Source organism: Budorcas taxicolor, chromosome 10 (genome assembly GCF_023091745.1).
Source record: "Budorcas taxicolor isolate Tak-1 chromosome 10, Takin1.1, whole genome shotgun sequence".
NCBI lineage: Eukaryota > Metazoa > Chordata > Mammalia > Artiodactyla > Bovidae > Budorcas > Budorcas taxicolor.
This window is the reverse complement of record NC_068919.1, coordinates 60,978,206-60,994,099: the sequence shown is the minus strand read 5'-3', so window position 1 is coordinate 60,994,099 and position 15,894 is coordinate 60,978,206. Positions and strand designations below refer to the sequence as shown.

Here is a 15,894-nt window from a genome sequence, read left to right as displayed (position 1 = left end):
TCAGCTTGGTCATATGCATGCTGTCCTATAGGAAATGAGAGAGGAGGATTAACTTTGCTCAGAATCTATAAGTGTCAGGCACTTAGTTCTTTTTCACCCAATGGGGAAAGTGGTATTATCCACATCTTATAAATAAGCTAATGCTAAGACAGATTGAAGAACCTTTCCCAGGTTGATAAGCCAGTAGGTGGTGGAGTTCCATTCAAGCCCAAATCCCATCACAACCAAGTTCTGCAGTCTTTCAACTCAAGTACAAGATGATGCTGCTGCAGGTTCCATTCCACCAGACTATTTTCAGGACATTTTAAATGTGTTAACTTACTACTGGATTAGTTGTCCATTAAGGAAAAATTGTACTGCAATATTATTCTCTCCTTTTGTAAAACTAGGATTCCAAATGTTGCATATACACAAATGGCTTCTACTTCCGTTAAAAAGATAAATATTGAAAATGTTACATAGAATGCATGTGTGTGCATCTGTGTTTTTGACATTAAGAAGATGAAGTAAAAAAAAATTAAAGGAATTTCCCTGGCAGTCCAGTTGTTAAGACTCTAGCCGGGGTGTGGATTCAATGCCTGGTTGGGGAACTAAAATCCCGTATGCTATGTGGCACAGCAAAAAAAAAAAAAGAAGATGGTGATGAAAGAGGTATATAGTATTAGTTGAGTGGTTGAACTCCCCAAGAATTTGAAGTGATTCTTAGGATCCCTGCTAAAGGTTTTAAATACATTAAGACTGAGACTAGCAGTATAGTAGCAGTAAGTGACAGTTTTGGTCAAGGAAGGGGTGATACTATTGTGAAGCAGAGCTTTTACCATTTCACAAAACTATCCATTGTCCCAGCAGGGCCTTAGTTTCTTTTCTTAATTACTTAATAATATTTAAAGATTTTATTTAAAAATTGTAACTAATAATGTACAATTAATGCTATAAGCTTTGTTCATATACTGACATGCAATACACTGCATATATGTACCTGTACAACTTGATAAAATTTAGCATAAACCTACACCTATGAAATAGCACTTCAGTAAAGGTAATGAGTACATTCATTATCCCCCAAAGATTATTATTTTTGTAGTGCTCTATTCTCTAAGGAGAAAAACCCAGTCATTTAATTTCATTATCTAATTTGATGGAAAACATCTGGATAGGGACTCAGGTAATGTCAGTCTGGACTCTCTGATCTTGCCCTAAGTAGTTCCATGAAATTCAATGAGTCCCTTAATTTATCAGGCCTTAGTTTTCTTATCTGAAAAATGAGGGGGTTGGACTAGGTGGTCCCTAAGGCCCCATATGGCTCTAAAGCTTAATAAAGCTAAGAGGACAGGCATACTTAGGGTATTGGTTTGTGTCCAGATGCTTTCATGTAAAAATATAGACTTCCCCAGTGGTCTGGTGTCAGCTGTGCTGGTCATCCCTGCCCTGCTTTGCCTGATTGATTGATCGTGAAATCATTTCATTTCTTTTCATTCTCTTTCACCCTGATTCAAGGTCATTCATGTCACTGCTTTCATGCTGTTCTTTCTAAGTTTAGGGAACTGTTCTACTTGAGAATTTAGGGGGTAGCTTGAATAATGCTGGGAATTTGGCAGTGCCTTAAGGGGCTGAGAGGGGCTACAGGCCCATCAGCTCCTTGGATACTCTCGAGACAGCTTGGGCATTTTGGGGGATGGGGAGGGCAGAGACAAGCTGTACTGGATTTATTTCAGGGTTGGGGGAAGGGAAGCAGATTGGTATTTAATTAAAATTCTAATCCCAACTTTGCCCATCTTCTTGCCAAGTCAGCAGCCAGCATTTCTGTTTGTGGTTCTGGTGATTTTGCTGTGATGACATACGTAGTTACCTCAAAAACTCTTGCAAATGGGCCTAAAACTTCGATATGCTCACCAGATGCTTTAATCAGACTTGGCAGAATGCCACCTTTGGCCTGTGTTTTCAGAGGTATCTCCTCCACCACTGCCATCTTTCTGATGGGAGGGGGACGTTGGAGAGAGCTCATGATGGAAACTGAACTGATTACAAATGACAAAGCTCTTTGATCACAGCAGAGATCTTTCCAAACTCTTTCTGTTTTCCAGGTAGCTAAGTGGACTCTCTGAGGAGGGGCTGCTCTGCCTTCACCTTGGCCCAACCATGAGGTTCTTCCTGCTCTGCGCCTACATGCTGCTGCTACTGATTTCCCAGTTGAGGGCAGTCAGCTTTCCTGAAGATGATGAACCCCTTAATACTGTTGACTATCACTGTAAGTAATCTAAAGAATACTCTTTTCTAAGAAGGAAGGTTTTTTTTGGTTTTGATTTTCTAAGCATATTCATTTTTAGAAAGAGGATTTTATGTCTTTAAAATGTTTTACATCCTCATTTATCCATAATCATTTCCTAGTGTCTGAAGAAAATGGGACAATTTAGTTAGGCACTCTTCTAAAGCAACCTATATATAGGTTAAATGTTTTCAGTTAAAAAGAAAAAGACCATTTGGTGATATTCACCATCTCTTATTCATTCATATTCAAGACCTTAAGTAAAGAATTTAGTTAAAACTCTTCTACAACTAGTATATACAGCTAATCAATGCTGTGTATCGATTCTTCAGCTCCGTAATCCTGACTGATGGTTTAGCCCGTTTTTACTTGCAGATTCAAGGCAATATCCGGTTTTTAGAGGACGCCCTTCAGGCAATGAATCACAGCACAGGCTGGACTTTCAGCTGATGTTGAAAATTCGAGACACACTTTATATTGCTGGCAGGTAATTTTCCCCTCGTTGGTTTATTAGATTAAAATTCTTTTCTCTTGTGGTGCTTGCGTTAATGTGTCTAGTTCATGAAAAACTAATATGTGATTGTGATCAAAAATTGCAAGTAGCCAAAAATACTCACTTGAGAAGAGTCAGCGTTGTGTACCAGGAACAAAATACAGCAAAAGCCTTCAGCGGTCCTATTTTATTACTGCAGTCAAGAAGGCAGACACCATTCTTTATTCCTAAAGCAGCAGGAGAAAAAAAATTTTTTTCTTTAGTCTTTTTTTAACTTGGAATTATTCAAAAAATATTAAAAGTATGTCTATGTTAATACTGAGTAGTGGTTTGACCCATGCCTGAAGAAAAGGGCTTTCTTCACTCCCTAACCACAGTGATATATAAAAGCATCTCACTAATGAAAAAGTACTCTTTGTTGACTTTGTTGGAGACAGAGAAAATCCAAATGATCTCTAAAACACAATAAAACCAGCTCTGTAAAAATAAAATAAGAAGCAGCTTAACATTTTTATGTATTCACATGATATGACTTACTGCCTTGTTTCCAACAGGGATCAAGTTTATACAGTAAACTTAAATGAAATCCCCAAAACAGAAGTCATACCAAACAAGGTGAGCAACTGTAGTTGGCAAATTTATTTGCATTCCCTTAGAACTTGGGTAATGTCCCTCTCCCCTCAATATTTAAAATATTGAACTTTGGTTTTGCTTGATTGATGCAGAAACTCACATGGCGGTCAAGGCAACAGGATCGAGAAAACTGTGCTATGAAAGGCAAGCATAAAGTAAGTAAAACAAATACGCGATCACTAGATTGAGTCTGTATGGTGGCTTGAGCCCACGATAGGCATATGGAATGTCTAATGGTAGTGTCGCTCTTACTTTCTTTAGGATGAATGCCACAACTTTATTAAAGTGTTTGTTCCAAGAAACGATGAGATGGTTTTTGTTTGTGGCACCAATGCGTTTAATCCCATGTGTAGATACTATAAGGTAAGTATATTTTATACAATGTGCTGTTTTTAATCAATTCTTCTTCCTCTACTGGTATGGTATTAGCGTCGAATCCTTTCTTCTATAAATTCAGTAATTTGTTTTATCTCTAACACTATGAAAGAATAAAGACAGAATTTTTCCCATAGAATTTCAGTACAAATAAAGCAGTATTGCCTTCAAACATGTACACTGAACAGATGTGACACTAGCTATCTATTTTTCTTTTGTAGTTGAATACCTTAGAGTATGATGGAGAAGAAATTAGTGGCCTGGCAAGATGCCCATTTGATGCCAGACAAACTAATGTTGCCCTTTTTGCTGGTAAGATTCTTTAGTGTAATGAATATAAGTGATTAATGACATTGAAGGTGCAAGAGGAATTTAAAGGAAGGAAAAAAGCTCATAACCAGAATAGCTACCTTGACATGAGTGTTTCAAAGACTAAAAGCTATGAACAGATTTTCAAAAAAGAGGAATTATAACTGAGCATACTATAAGCATTCTGACACTTGGCTCTGTTGTTAGGCCAGTGACCCTGAATAAGCTGAAAGTGAAAGTATTAGTCGCTCGGTTGTGCCCAACTCTTTGCTACCCTATGGACTGTAGCCTGCCAGGCTCCTCTGTCCGTGGAATTCTCCAGGCAAGAACACTGGAGCCATTCCCTTTTCCAGGGGAATCTTCCCAACCCAGGGATCGAATCTGGATCTCCTGCATTGCAGGCACGTTCTTTAACCATCTGAGCCACCAGGGAAGCCTTTTTTTAATAAGTTACTTAACTTTTTGGTGCTCCAAGTTCTCATCTATAAACTTAGATAATACGGGTCAACCTGTCACAAGTTGATTATGAACATCAGGTTTTAGATTTATTTGTATATATAGCAATGATGTCAGTGAAAATACTCCAAAGGATATAACACACTACATGGGAAAACGTGGGCTTCCTAGGTGAGGCTGGTAGTAAAGAACCAGCCTGCCAATGCAAGAGACATAGATGTAGATTTGATCCCTGGGTTGAGAAGATCCCCTGAGGAGAGCATGGCAACCCATTCTAGTACTCTTGCCTGGAGAATCCCATGGACAGAGAAGCCTGGCAGGCTGCAGTTCATAAGGTTGCAAAGAATTGGACACAACTGAAGTGACTTAGCACACACATAAGATAACACACTTATGATAACTGTGGCTATTTTTATTTAAATTATAACCTTGGTTCCAGATGGGAAGCTGTATTCTGCCACAGTGGCTGACTTCTTGGCCAGTGATGCTGTTATTTATCGAAGCATGGGTGATGGATCTGCTCTTCGTACAATAAAATATGATTCCAAATGGATCAAAGGTAACTTTGAAGACCAATATTGCCAAGGGTGGCAGGATGGGTACATGGAAACAGGAGCCCTGACATTGAAAAGTTCAGTGCATGACTTTATATTGTTAATTTAGAGCCCAGTACAAGCTGCCTTGGTTGGCTGCATTAGTGGGGAATGAGGAGACCAGTAGCTATATCTGGAAAGTAGATTTCTATCTTAGGTGACCTCAAAAAAAACAAAAAAAATCACCATTCTGTGTACCATTTGCCTAACTGAATGCAGGCACTGCTCCTTGCCCACTTCCTTCTGCCTATCCTGGAAAGTTTAACCCTGGGAATTGTTAGTTCATATCTTCAGAGTTATTTTGTTCTTTGGGGTCTAGAAATCAAGATTTTTAATTTTCAACATAAAAAGTTTCCTTTACTAGCTAAATAGGTTAATGAATAAATCTGTTGAAACAAAGACCTTTGCTGTAGTTCAGTTCCCTGTAGGCTTTTTCTAGTCCATTAGCTGACATTAAAGACTCTGGGTTCCCTAAAGCTTCAACATACCCATAATGGGACTCCTGAAACTTGGTGGCGTATCAAAGTGCTTGGCTTAAAAGTAGCAGTGTGATGTCTGTCAGTCATGCCTAGCAGTCGGGATATCATGCTAATTGAATTACCCTTTAGGAACCAGTTTGTTTTCACTTTCTGTTTCAGAACCACACTTTCTGCATGCCATAGAATATGGAAACTACGTCTATTTCTTCTTTCGAGAAATTGCTGTAGAACATAATAACTTAGGCAAGGCAAGTATATGACTATGCACTCGTATTGCATGGAATTGAGCCCGCCTTGGTAGGGTCTTTGCATGTTTTCCAGCACTCAGTGCATTTAGGGCCAAGTGCAGAGAGTTGTGTTGCTTAGCAAGAGAATAGTTGCTGGGAAATAACTGAACAATGGCCAGAGTGGGAACAGCAGCCTTGAGAAGGTTTTATGTATTTTTTCCTGTTACTACAGAGAATGTGCTGCAGGCACCCTTGAGCTATGGATGCTTCTTTAACTCTTTAGAAATCTATTATAGCTGTTCTTTCTTAGTGTCAAAAGGCAGAATGGAAAGGAAGGGCCCCTGTTCATTGACGAGTACTTCAGTCCAAGCCTGTAAGATTCTAAAATAGTGCATCTCCTTCTATGCCAGGTTTAAGGACAGTGCATTTCGTTAACAATATGAGAAGCTAAGTGGGGAATGAAGTATGGGAATGGTTTCCATCCAGCCAGGCAGCCCAATGGCTCACTTCTTAGGGAGCTTGTTTGGTAGAACAGGAAAATGGCCCTCCTTTTTTGTTTTTCTCACAGGTAAATATAGTTTACATTCTTATTCTGCAGATCCCTAGAGGGAAGGCTGCTGGAGTCTTTTGAACCACATGTATCTTTTATCATTTTTTGTCCCTCCCTTATCTGGCAGCTTTTTGTTCCTGTTCTCCCTCCATGCTCACGATCCTGTTGCCTTGCTTTTGTCCCCTGGGCAGGCTGTCTATTCCCGTGTGGCCCGCATATGTAAAAACGACATGGGTGGCTCCCAGCGGGTCCTGGAGAAACACTGGACTTCGTTTCTGAAGGCTCGGCTTAACTGTTCTGTCCCTGGAGATTCCTTTTTCTACTTTGATGTTCTGCAGTCTATTACAGACATAATACAAATCAATGGCATTCCCACGGTGGTAGGGGTGTTTACCACACAGCTCAACAGGTGAGAACCGACCCCAGAGCTTCAGAAGGCGCTCTGTGTCTTGTTTGTGGGAACCCAGAACAGGTCTGCTGTCCCCTGATGCTCTTCTTCTTTTTCAGCATTCCTGGTTCTGCAGTCTGTGCGTTTAGCATGGATGACATTGAAAAAGTATTCAAAGGACGGTTTAAAGAACAGAAAACTCCAGATTCTGTTTGGACAGCGGTCCCTGAAGACAAAGTACCAAAGCCAAGGTAGGAACACAATAAAGACGGAAAGGATTTCTGTCTTTAACAAAGCCCTCTGGTCACTGGAAGCATGCATCCTCAGAGAGCAGCTGGGCCCCCCTCCCTCTCCAGGAAGGGTGTCCCTGTACAGCCCGGCAGATAGAAACTCAGTGACTGTGACTGAGAGCCTGAATGTGGAGAGCCCACAGAGTTTGTGGAAATAATGTTATTCATTCTCCTTCCTCTCTTAACGTTTTCTTCCAGAATAGACACCTTTTCCCTAGATACAAATTGTGAGGAGGGGAAAACTATTTTCCTTTCAGGCCTGGCTGTTGTGCAAAGCATGGTCTTGCCGAAGCTTATAAAACCTCCATCGATTTCCCTGATGAAACCCTGTCATTCATCAAGTCCCACCCCCTGATGGACTCGGCCGTCCCACCCATTGCCGACGAGCCCTGGTTCACAAAGACTCGGATCAGGTAAGACTGGGCAGACACGCAGGCCCGCTCCCATTCAGTAGTCCCCCTTCCTGTTGGCCCCCTCTCTAACCTGATTCACCTCCTCTGGCAGGTACAGACTGACGGCCATCGCTGTCGACCATTCTGCCGGACCCCACCAGAACTACACAGTCATCTTTGTTGGCTCAGAAGCTGGCGTGGTGCTTAAAGTTTTGGCGAAGACCAGCCCTTTCTCTTTGAATGACAGCGTATTACTGGAAGAGATTGAAGCATACAACCATGCAAAGTAGGTGTATTATACCAGAACGCTTTTTGGGACTTCCAGTGTCTGTTTCATCTAGTCATTTTCTTTCAGCCCTCTATATTAGCAGTGGTAGAAATGGTGGTGGTTAGTCGCTAAATCATGTCCCACTCTTGTGATCCTATTGACAGTAGCCCACCAGGCTCCTCTGTCCATGGAATTCCCCAGGCAAGAGTACTGGAGTGTGTTGCCATTTCCTTCTCCAGAGGGTCTTTGTAACCCAGGGATAGAACCCAGGTCTCCTGCATTGCAGGTGGATTCTTTACTTATTGAGCCACCAGGAAAGCCTCAAATTAGTAGTGGTTTGGCTTATTAGTATTGTGGTTTGTTTGTTTTTCTCACTGAAATAAAAACCCGGATTTGGTGTTTTCTTGAGTCTCAGGGTTTGGAGGGTGGACATTTAAAAATAATTCAGCCCTTTTTTGTCACCTATGGAAAATGAGAATATTTTACCCCACCCCTCTTACCTTACAGATCTATTTCAGGATGCTGTATCCAGAACTTTGCTACAGCTGGTTGCAGATAGACACACACGCACACATATACCCCATAATTCTTGCAACCACTGATATACAAAATTATATGAACCATTAAAACAAACGAGATAGATGAGAGTAATGGAGCAAGGAAGACTAAGGAGCGATCTAGAAATAGTTAGCACAGGAAGATTAAAATGCATTAGAACATTATCCTTTTTCTTCCCTATAGCCTAACATGCTCTTCACAAATGCAATTCCCTTCTATCATCAGAACAGGAAGGCAATCTTTAAAAAACCCTTTGTCCAGCCTGAAATTTAACTAACCATGCAAAGCAGTAGAAGATGAATCACATAATTATTACATCCTAAACTGTGTACTTGCCTAGTTTGCTACTGAGAGTGTTCCTTAACACCTCCCCAGCTCTCAGTAATTGCAAAAACCAAACCTCACTTGCCTCGCCCAGTTCCTATAGCTCTTGACTTACTAAACCTCTATCTTGAAAATGTCTCCCACAATATAGGTGCAATGCTGAAAATGAGGAGGACAGAAAGGTCATCTCATTACAGTTGGATAAAGACCATCATGCTTTATATGTGGCGTTCTCCAGCTGCGTTATCCGCATCCCCCTCAGTCGCTGTGAGCGTTATGGATCATGTAAAAAGTAAGCTGGTGTTTCTTTCCTCACCCTGGGTTTTTCAGGATCATGACCTTTGATAATGAGAAAATTCAGGTTACCTTCTGTCTGGTTGCATACAGGTCTTGTATTGCATCTCGAGACCCATACTGTGGCTGGTTAAGCCAAGGGGCCTGTGGCCGAGTGAGCCCAGTGATGCTGTAAGTACACTTTGTCACAGTAACTGAGATCTTCTCCAGATGTGCTTCTGTCTTCTCCAGGGCCTCAAAAACTAGGAATTTTAGAAAAATTCCAACAACACTACTTTTCTTTTTTCTTTTCTTTCTTTCTTGCCTTTTTGCTGTTTTTGTTGTTCTTGTATGGGAGAAAGAAAAACAAAATCTGGAGCTATGACAGGGAAAGGAGATTGTAGACAGCATAATACTTAAGGGAAAGGGACAGATGGCGAGAAAGAAAACAATTCTCTTCTGCTCTCTTAAACACTGTAGTTACTAAATGTTGAATACAAATATTCATCTTAGCAAGCTATGTTGAAATGTCCATTTTTCTCTCTCTGCTCATTCTTACTAATCTGTCTGTGTTCTTGGTTCTGCTCTGGTTGTCACTTGTGTTCCTATGAAGGCTGTTAACTGAAGACTTGTTTGCTTTCCATAACCACAGTGCTGGAGGATTTGAACAAGACACAGAATATGGCAACACGGCCCATCTAGGGGACTGCCACGGTAAGACCGAATCTTCCTTTCCCTCCTGATGCTTCTTTTGGACCACATTTGCACATGAACATTATTTTACAATCAGCCTTTTATAATGACTCAGTACACATGCCACCTAGCATTTAACTTGAACTTCACAAAAGCTGAGCTGTTTGATCATGGGGATAAGTTAAAGAAGAATCTTACTTTTTTTTTTTTTTTTCCTTCGCCATTTACAATTCCATAGGAAATCTAGAGAAAGGTAGTCTAACCAGTAGGTTCATTTTTTAATTTATAGTCCTTTCTTTTGACTTTTTGAGTTAATTGGAATTCGTAAATTTTTGCTTTCTTTTGGTTACTTCTTACTGATTACTTGTTCCTTTAATTCTTTTAGAAATTTTGCCTACTTCAACTACACCAGATTACAAAATATTTGGCGGTCCAACATCTGGTTAGTTTTTTTTCATTTTTTTGAATTAACAAACCTTTTCTTTCCTTCAGTTCAGCATTTTCAGCCCCTTCTCCCCTCCTTTTGCGCAGTTTGGCAGCCCCTCATTTTTGTGCTTTGACTCATAACCCCCTGATGGTCCCAAAGACTTTTTCTTACTCAGCACTTCACCTTGTGTAGCATGTTGATAGTCCATCATTGACCAAGGCACATCCTTTAAGAAAAATCCAACGGATTAACATAGGCTGCATTCCAGCTGCACGCCCGTCCACCTGAGCTTTCTTCTCTCACCCCTGTGCATCGTGAATGTTCCCTGCAGCCATCTATTTTTAATGGATGGCAGAACTTCATTATTTCCCCTTCTCTCCTCACCTTTCCTAAGACCTAGTAAACAAATACACATTTCCCCAGAATGTGTATTTATAAATTCTAGAGATCTCTTTTGGAATGGTTTGTGGTAATCCCTGGAACCTTTGAATGTTGTGATCTCAGTGGTGTGAAAAAGGTCCCCATCGAATGAAGCTGGTTTCTGATGTATTAAGATGTTCACTGGGTTCCCTGTGCTTCCCTGCCCCTGCCTTGTCTTCATCTGTTCTGGAGTCTTCATCTGTGACCCTTGTACCAGTCTGAATTTGGGTCTCCGGAGTTTTTGCCTAAAATCATATGCTTCCATTTTGATGGAAAATCTGCTTGGCAGAACTCAGTAATAGATGCGCTAAGAGGTTAAGCTACTCCCAATCCTATCACTGGTTATAAAATTCTCTAGCTGTTTCATTCCTCCGAGGGGAGAAAAGAATGGTAGATCCTATGTATCAGGACATCCTTAATCAGCTCATAAATGCCATTTCTTGTGCATGAGTTGCTTCTTACTCTTTGGAAAAAAAAACTCCACGGGCATTCTGGAAAGCTTCAGTGCTTCCCTATGGACAGTGACCCCTCAGTGCACTCAGGAATCTACAGATGGGCGGGAGGTCTGTGCTAAAGCAGGACAGCCTGTTTGTCAAGTCCCAAATCGAGTGTTTATGCAGAACCAACCAGGTGCTTTCTGATTAAGTTACACTCTAGGTTCCCCCATGAAAGATATACAGCTTCTTACCATGAGTCAAAATTATTTTTTAAAAATACACAAAAAAGAAATGAAATGATGCTGTCCCACAAAAAGATGAGGAAATCACAGTCTGTGGGATTCATATTACCTTTTCCATGAGTGTCATTAATCACCCCAGAAGTTTCAGTAGGAGTATTTTGAGTGTCTTCAAATTTGAAATCTGCATAATGTGTCTTTATGATTAATTTTTAGTTTTTATTTCTCCCTTGCAAGAAAGGGATTTGGTATAATCTCCTTAGATGTGTTTTGATGAAATCCTCAGAACAGGCTTTCTCATAAAATTTGCTTAAACTTTACTTGAAAATACAACAGCCCAGTCAGAAACAATGGGCTGGCATTACCCACGTTAATAAAAATCTGTTTGCCACCACAGACATGGAGGTATCTTCATCTTCTGTTACCGCAATGGCAAGTATCCCAGAAATTACACCTAAAGTGATTGATACCTGGAGACCTAAACTGACCAGCTCCCGGAAATTTGTAGTTCAAGATGACCCAAACACTTCTGATTTTACTGATCCTTTATCAGGTATCCCAAAGGGTAAGGCCTCACCAGGGAACTCATCTCTCACTGAGTGGAAACCTGATTCCTAATATCTCTGAGGAGTGGGTGGAGGTGAACCCAGACGGAGACCCCTCTGCTGTTAACCACTGCCTTCACGGGCCGCAGTCGCTCTGGTTTTCTGTGGTTACGTGGAGTGCATTCCTTGACAGCAACAGAGGTGGAAAGCTGAAAGAGTTGGTGAAACAACCACTCGGACAATCTAATCCATGTTGGCTTCCGTCTGAAGAAGCTTGACCCCGCTGGATATCAGAAAATGCCGAGGGCCACCCGGGCAACATCCCAGAACAAAACTCATTAATTGCAAATATCCTGATACTGGCTGTTTTATTTAGGAGCCTTTCCCAGTCTTTTGTTTAGCTCCAGTTTACAATGTGATCTGAGAAGTATTGATATATGCCAGGCACCAAGTTGTTTGAATACCACAAGCTATAAAACATAACAGAGCACTTGTCCGGAACTATCATTTTTGGCCCATAATAGAAGCAGTTATCAAATAGCTGCCTGTTGAATTACCTTATTAGATCTATGACTCTGGGGGGTGGGGAAATCTATTCTTTAGTGCTTACTAAACCGTGGTATCAGGTTTCCAATCAGTTTTTATGGCAGTGCATTGTCATTTATGATTTACATCTGTTGATTTTGGATTTTTCTGTTTTCATTGTAAACAATTTTATAATCATTCTTCCTCTTTTGTTTTCTTTCATGATTCCATTTCTCTCTACTTTTCTTTGTCTTTCACATTGCCACTGAATTCCATTGCCCTCAACATTGATTAAAAACAACTAATGTTTGAAGGCCTTAGTACTAACCTAGAGCAACAGAATCTTCAATTCACTCTGACTTACCTTATTCTGGGATAGCTGTGTTTATAGCATGTAACAGACTTGGATACCTCTTAAACTAACATATCTAAATGTCTGTGGTTGCATTAAAAAAAAACAATAATTACAAACTAATTCACTCTTTTTCTTCTAGTCTAATTTAAATATTTCCTAAAATATCTCAAGACAATTGGATAATATCATTTAACTCTAATACATAGTATACTTCCTTAGACCGTCTGGATTTTTTTCATAGCAGACAATTCAAGAGTGCTTCACTCCAAGATGGAATGCAAAAAAAAGCAAACAGGAAAGGTTGTATTTGTAGCTAACAGTGACTAAGCAGATGCTTTTAGTTTGTGAACAAATTATGTATTTTCATGCTAATTAAGAAGAGCATAATTGTCTTAGCATAATTATTTTATCAAAATGTGTATTTATATGGATTCCTACATTTCCCTAATCCCAGTAGCTGCCCTTTAATCCTGATTTATGAATTAAGAGAAAATCATGAGAAAGAAAAACATTTTATGAATTTAAAATGGGCCAGTTAGAAAATATATAATTTCTAGCCCTAATTTTAGATAGAAACGCTTAAAATTTTGTATGTTATATAACAGCTATTTAAGAGGTATTGGAAGGGAAAAGACTAATACATAATACAGATCAATGGAAGAGTTATCCCTTATTTGTAGCAATTGTAAGTGTCTCTGGGGACCCTATTGTGATTAAAGAAAAAAATATGTGATTTGGGAGTCCACCTCACTCTCCAAACTAAGCATATGGACCATGTGAAGGTAGTGTTGATTCAAGGCAAGCCATTTGCTGGCTAATACTGTTTTAAAGAAGCTCCTCACTCAGACTCTTTTCCTGTGTGTCTGTTGCAGGTGTACGATGGGAAGTCCAGTCTGGAGAGTCCAACCAGATGGTCCACATGAATGTCCTCATCACCTGTGTCTTTGCAGCTTTTGTCTTGGGTGCGTTCATTGCCGGTGTGGCAGTCTACTGTTACCGTGACATGTTTGTTCGGAAAAACAGAAAGATCCATAAAGATGCAGAATCTGCCCAGTCATGCACAGACTCCAGTGGAAGTTTTGCCAAGCTGAATGGTCTCTTTGACAGCCCTGTCAAGGAATATCAACAAAATATCGATTCTCCCAAATTATATAGTAACCTGCTAACCAGTCGGAAAGAGCTGCCACCCAATGGAGATACAAAATCCATGGTCATGGACCATCGAGGCCAACCCCCTGAGTTGGCTGCTCTCCCCACTCCTGAGTCTACACCTGTGCTTCACCAGAAGACCCTGCAGGCCATGAAGAGCCACTCAGAAAAGGCCCATGGCCATGGAGCTTCGAGGAAAGAACCCCCCCAGTTTTTTCCTTCTAGTCCTCCACCCCATTCCCCACTAAGTCACGGGCATATCCCCAGTGCCATTGTTCTTCCTAATGCTACCCATGACTACAACACTTCTTTCTCAAACTCCAATGCTCACAAAGCTGAAAAGAAGCTTCAAAACATTGACCACCCTCTTACAAAGTCATCCAGTAAAAGAGATCACCGGCGTTCTGTGGATTCCAGAAATACTCTCAATGATCTCCTGAAGCATCTAAATGACCCAAATAGTAACCCCAAAGCCATCATGGGAGACATCCAGATGGCCCACCAGACCCTAATGCTGGATCCCGTGGGACCTATGTCTGAGGTCCCGCCCAAGGTCCCTAACCGCGAGGCATCTCTCTACTCTCCTCCCTCGACTCTTCCCAGAAATAGCCCAACCAAGCGAGTGGATGTTCCCACCACTCCTGGAGTTCCGATGACTTCTTTGGAAAGACAGAGGGGTTATCATAAAAATTCCTCCCAGAGGCACTCTATATCGGCTATGCCTAAAAACTTAAGTTCACCAAATGGTGTTTTGTTATCTAGACAGCCTAGTATGAACCGTGGAGGGTACATGCCCACGCCTGCAGGGGCAAAGGTGGATTATATTCAGGGAGCACCAGTGAGTGTTCACCTACAGCCTTCCCTCTCCAGACAGAGCAGCTACACCAGTAATGGCACCCTTCCCCGGACGGGACTAAAGAGGACACCGTCCTTAAAACCTGACGTGCCACCAAAGCCTTCATTTGTTCCTCAAACCACCTCCGTCAGACCACTGAACAAATACACTTACTAGGCCTCAAGTGTGCCCTTCCTTGTGTGGCTTTATCATGTCTATGTTGTTGAGAGGATGATATGGTTAAGAAAAGAGACTCGCTTGTATTTCAAGAGAACCAAGTGGCCAAAGAAACTCTTCCTAACTTTGGCAACATCAGAACTTGCCATATGTAGCTACTGCAGCAAGGCTTCTGTGTACTTGCTTGAAAACAAAGGAAGGTGCTGGTCATTCCATTTCTTTTGTTTGAAGCTAAAGAGATGTGTGGCTCTGAGGGGCTACCTGCCTGTAACCAGTATAAAGAGCTGATACAGTGCTCAGAAGAATCTGTCTGTGAGCAAATACTTGAAAATGGGTTCAACTTAGACTGCCATTTTGTGTGGTCTTCCCATTAAATGTGAACATTTTAATATGTATGCATTCACCTTGCCTCTTGCACAAATGTCAAAAAAAAAAAAAGGTAATGTCTCAAAGAAACGAACTTGTAGATTACCAAACAGTTTGCTAAAAATTCAGTCTTTGACCCAAACTGTAGCATCTTTTTCACGTGTGGCATTTTTTTCCATGCCACCAAGGAACTGTGTTGCGTGTGCATGTATGCGTGCGTGTGTGTGTGAGTGTGTGTGAGTGTATGTGTGTTCTGTCCCCACTAGCGTTTGTTTAGGTGCCCATTGCATCTTTTTGTGCTATGGAGTTGTTTACATCGCGCATGACTGAACAAGAGACAATAATTTCTTCCCACAGCAGTCCATTGGGTTCAGCTTTGAGAAAGAAAACCAAGGCTGATTTTGACAGTCAAAATGATTAACTCGACTTCCATGTTACCCAATGCCAGAATGTAAGAGTACTAAGTAATTTTGTGCTGCTAGTCACTGAAATTTCTATTACAGTCTTGCCAGCTTAAGGAGATAAGAGACGTTAAGAGGTGTCCTTGATTTATCCACCAGTTTCAGTAGTAAAATTCACCAGTCCACTGTGAATCCAAGCCCCAATGACTCTATTAACCTTGGACACACTAACAAGGTTTTATTTTTATTGTGTTTGGTTTCTCCCCTGTAGTAAAATTCCTCTTATTTTAACTCCCCTCTAACCCCAAAATGGGGGGAAATAAAAAAATAAAAAGAACCACACTCACATACAAAACAGAAGACAAAAGAAGGGAATGTGAGAGGGTCATAATTGGCTTAACAGAAACAGTCTATGAAAACCTGAGTGGTGCAATCACGTTGTCTGTGTTGT

The 15,894-nt window shown here is 40.9% G+C and overlaps 1 protein-coding gene across 1 annotated transcript; it reads left to right on the top strand.

Annotated features, from left to right (window-relative positions):
- The first annotated feature begins 2,139 nt into the window (after nucleotides 1–2,139).
- Nucleotides 2,140–14,676, top strand: SEMA6D (semaphorin 6D). The gene is made up of 18 exons (XM_052646711.1): nucleotides 2,140–2,248; nucleotides 2,642–2,753; nucleotides 3,314–3,374; nucleotides 3,485–3,547; nucleotides 3,654–3,755; nucleotides 3,989–4,079; nucleotides 4,972–5,091; nucleotides 5,764–5,852; nucleotides 6,573–6,790; nucleotides 6,889–7,020; nucleotides 7,317–7,472; nucleotides 7,564–7,737; nucleotides 8,753–8,893; nucleotides 8,989–9,066; nucleotides 9,527–9,588; nucleotides 9,953–10,009; nucleotides 11,488–11,655; nucleotides 13,388–14,676. The coding sequence occupies exons 1-18, from the start codon at nucleotides 2,140–2,142 to the stop codon at nucleotides 14,674–14,676; spliced, it is 3,222 nt and encodes a 1,073-aa protein (XP_052502671.1).
- Nucleotides 14,677–15,894: the final 1,218 nt, after the last annotated feature.

Coding starts and splice junctions, on each gene's coding strand:
- SEMA6D (XM_052646711.1), top strand. CDS start 2,140: ATGAGGTTCTTCCTGCTCTGCGCCTACATGCTGCTGCTACTGATTTCC. Junction 5,853..6,572: donor AACATAATAACTTAGGCAAG/GCAAGTATATGA, acceptor TCCCCTGGGCAG/GCTGTCTATTCCCGTGTGGC. Junction 7,021..7,316: donor GACAAAGTACCAAAGCCAAG/GTAGGAACACAA, acceptor TTTTCCTTTCAG/GCCTGGCTGTTGTGCAAAGC.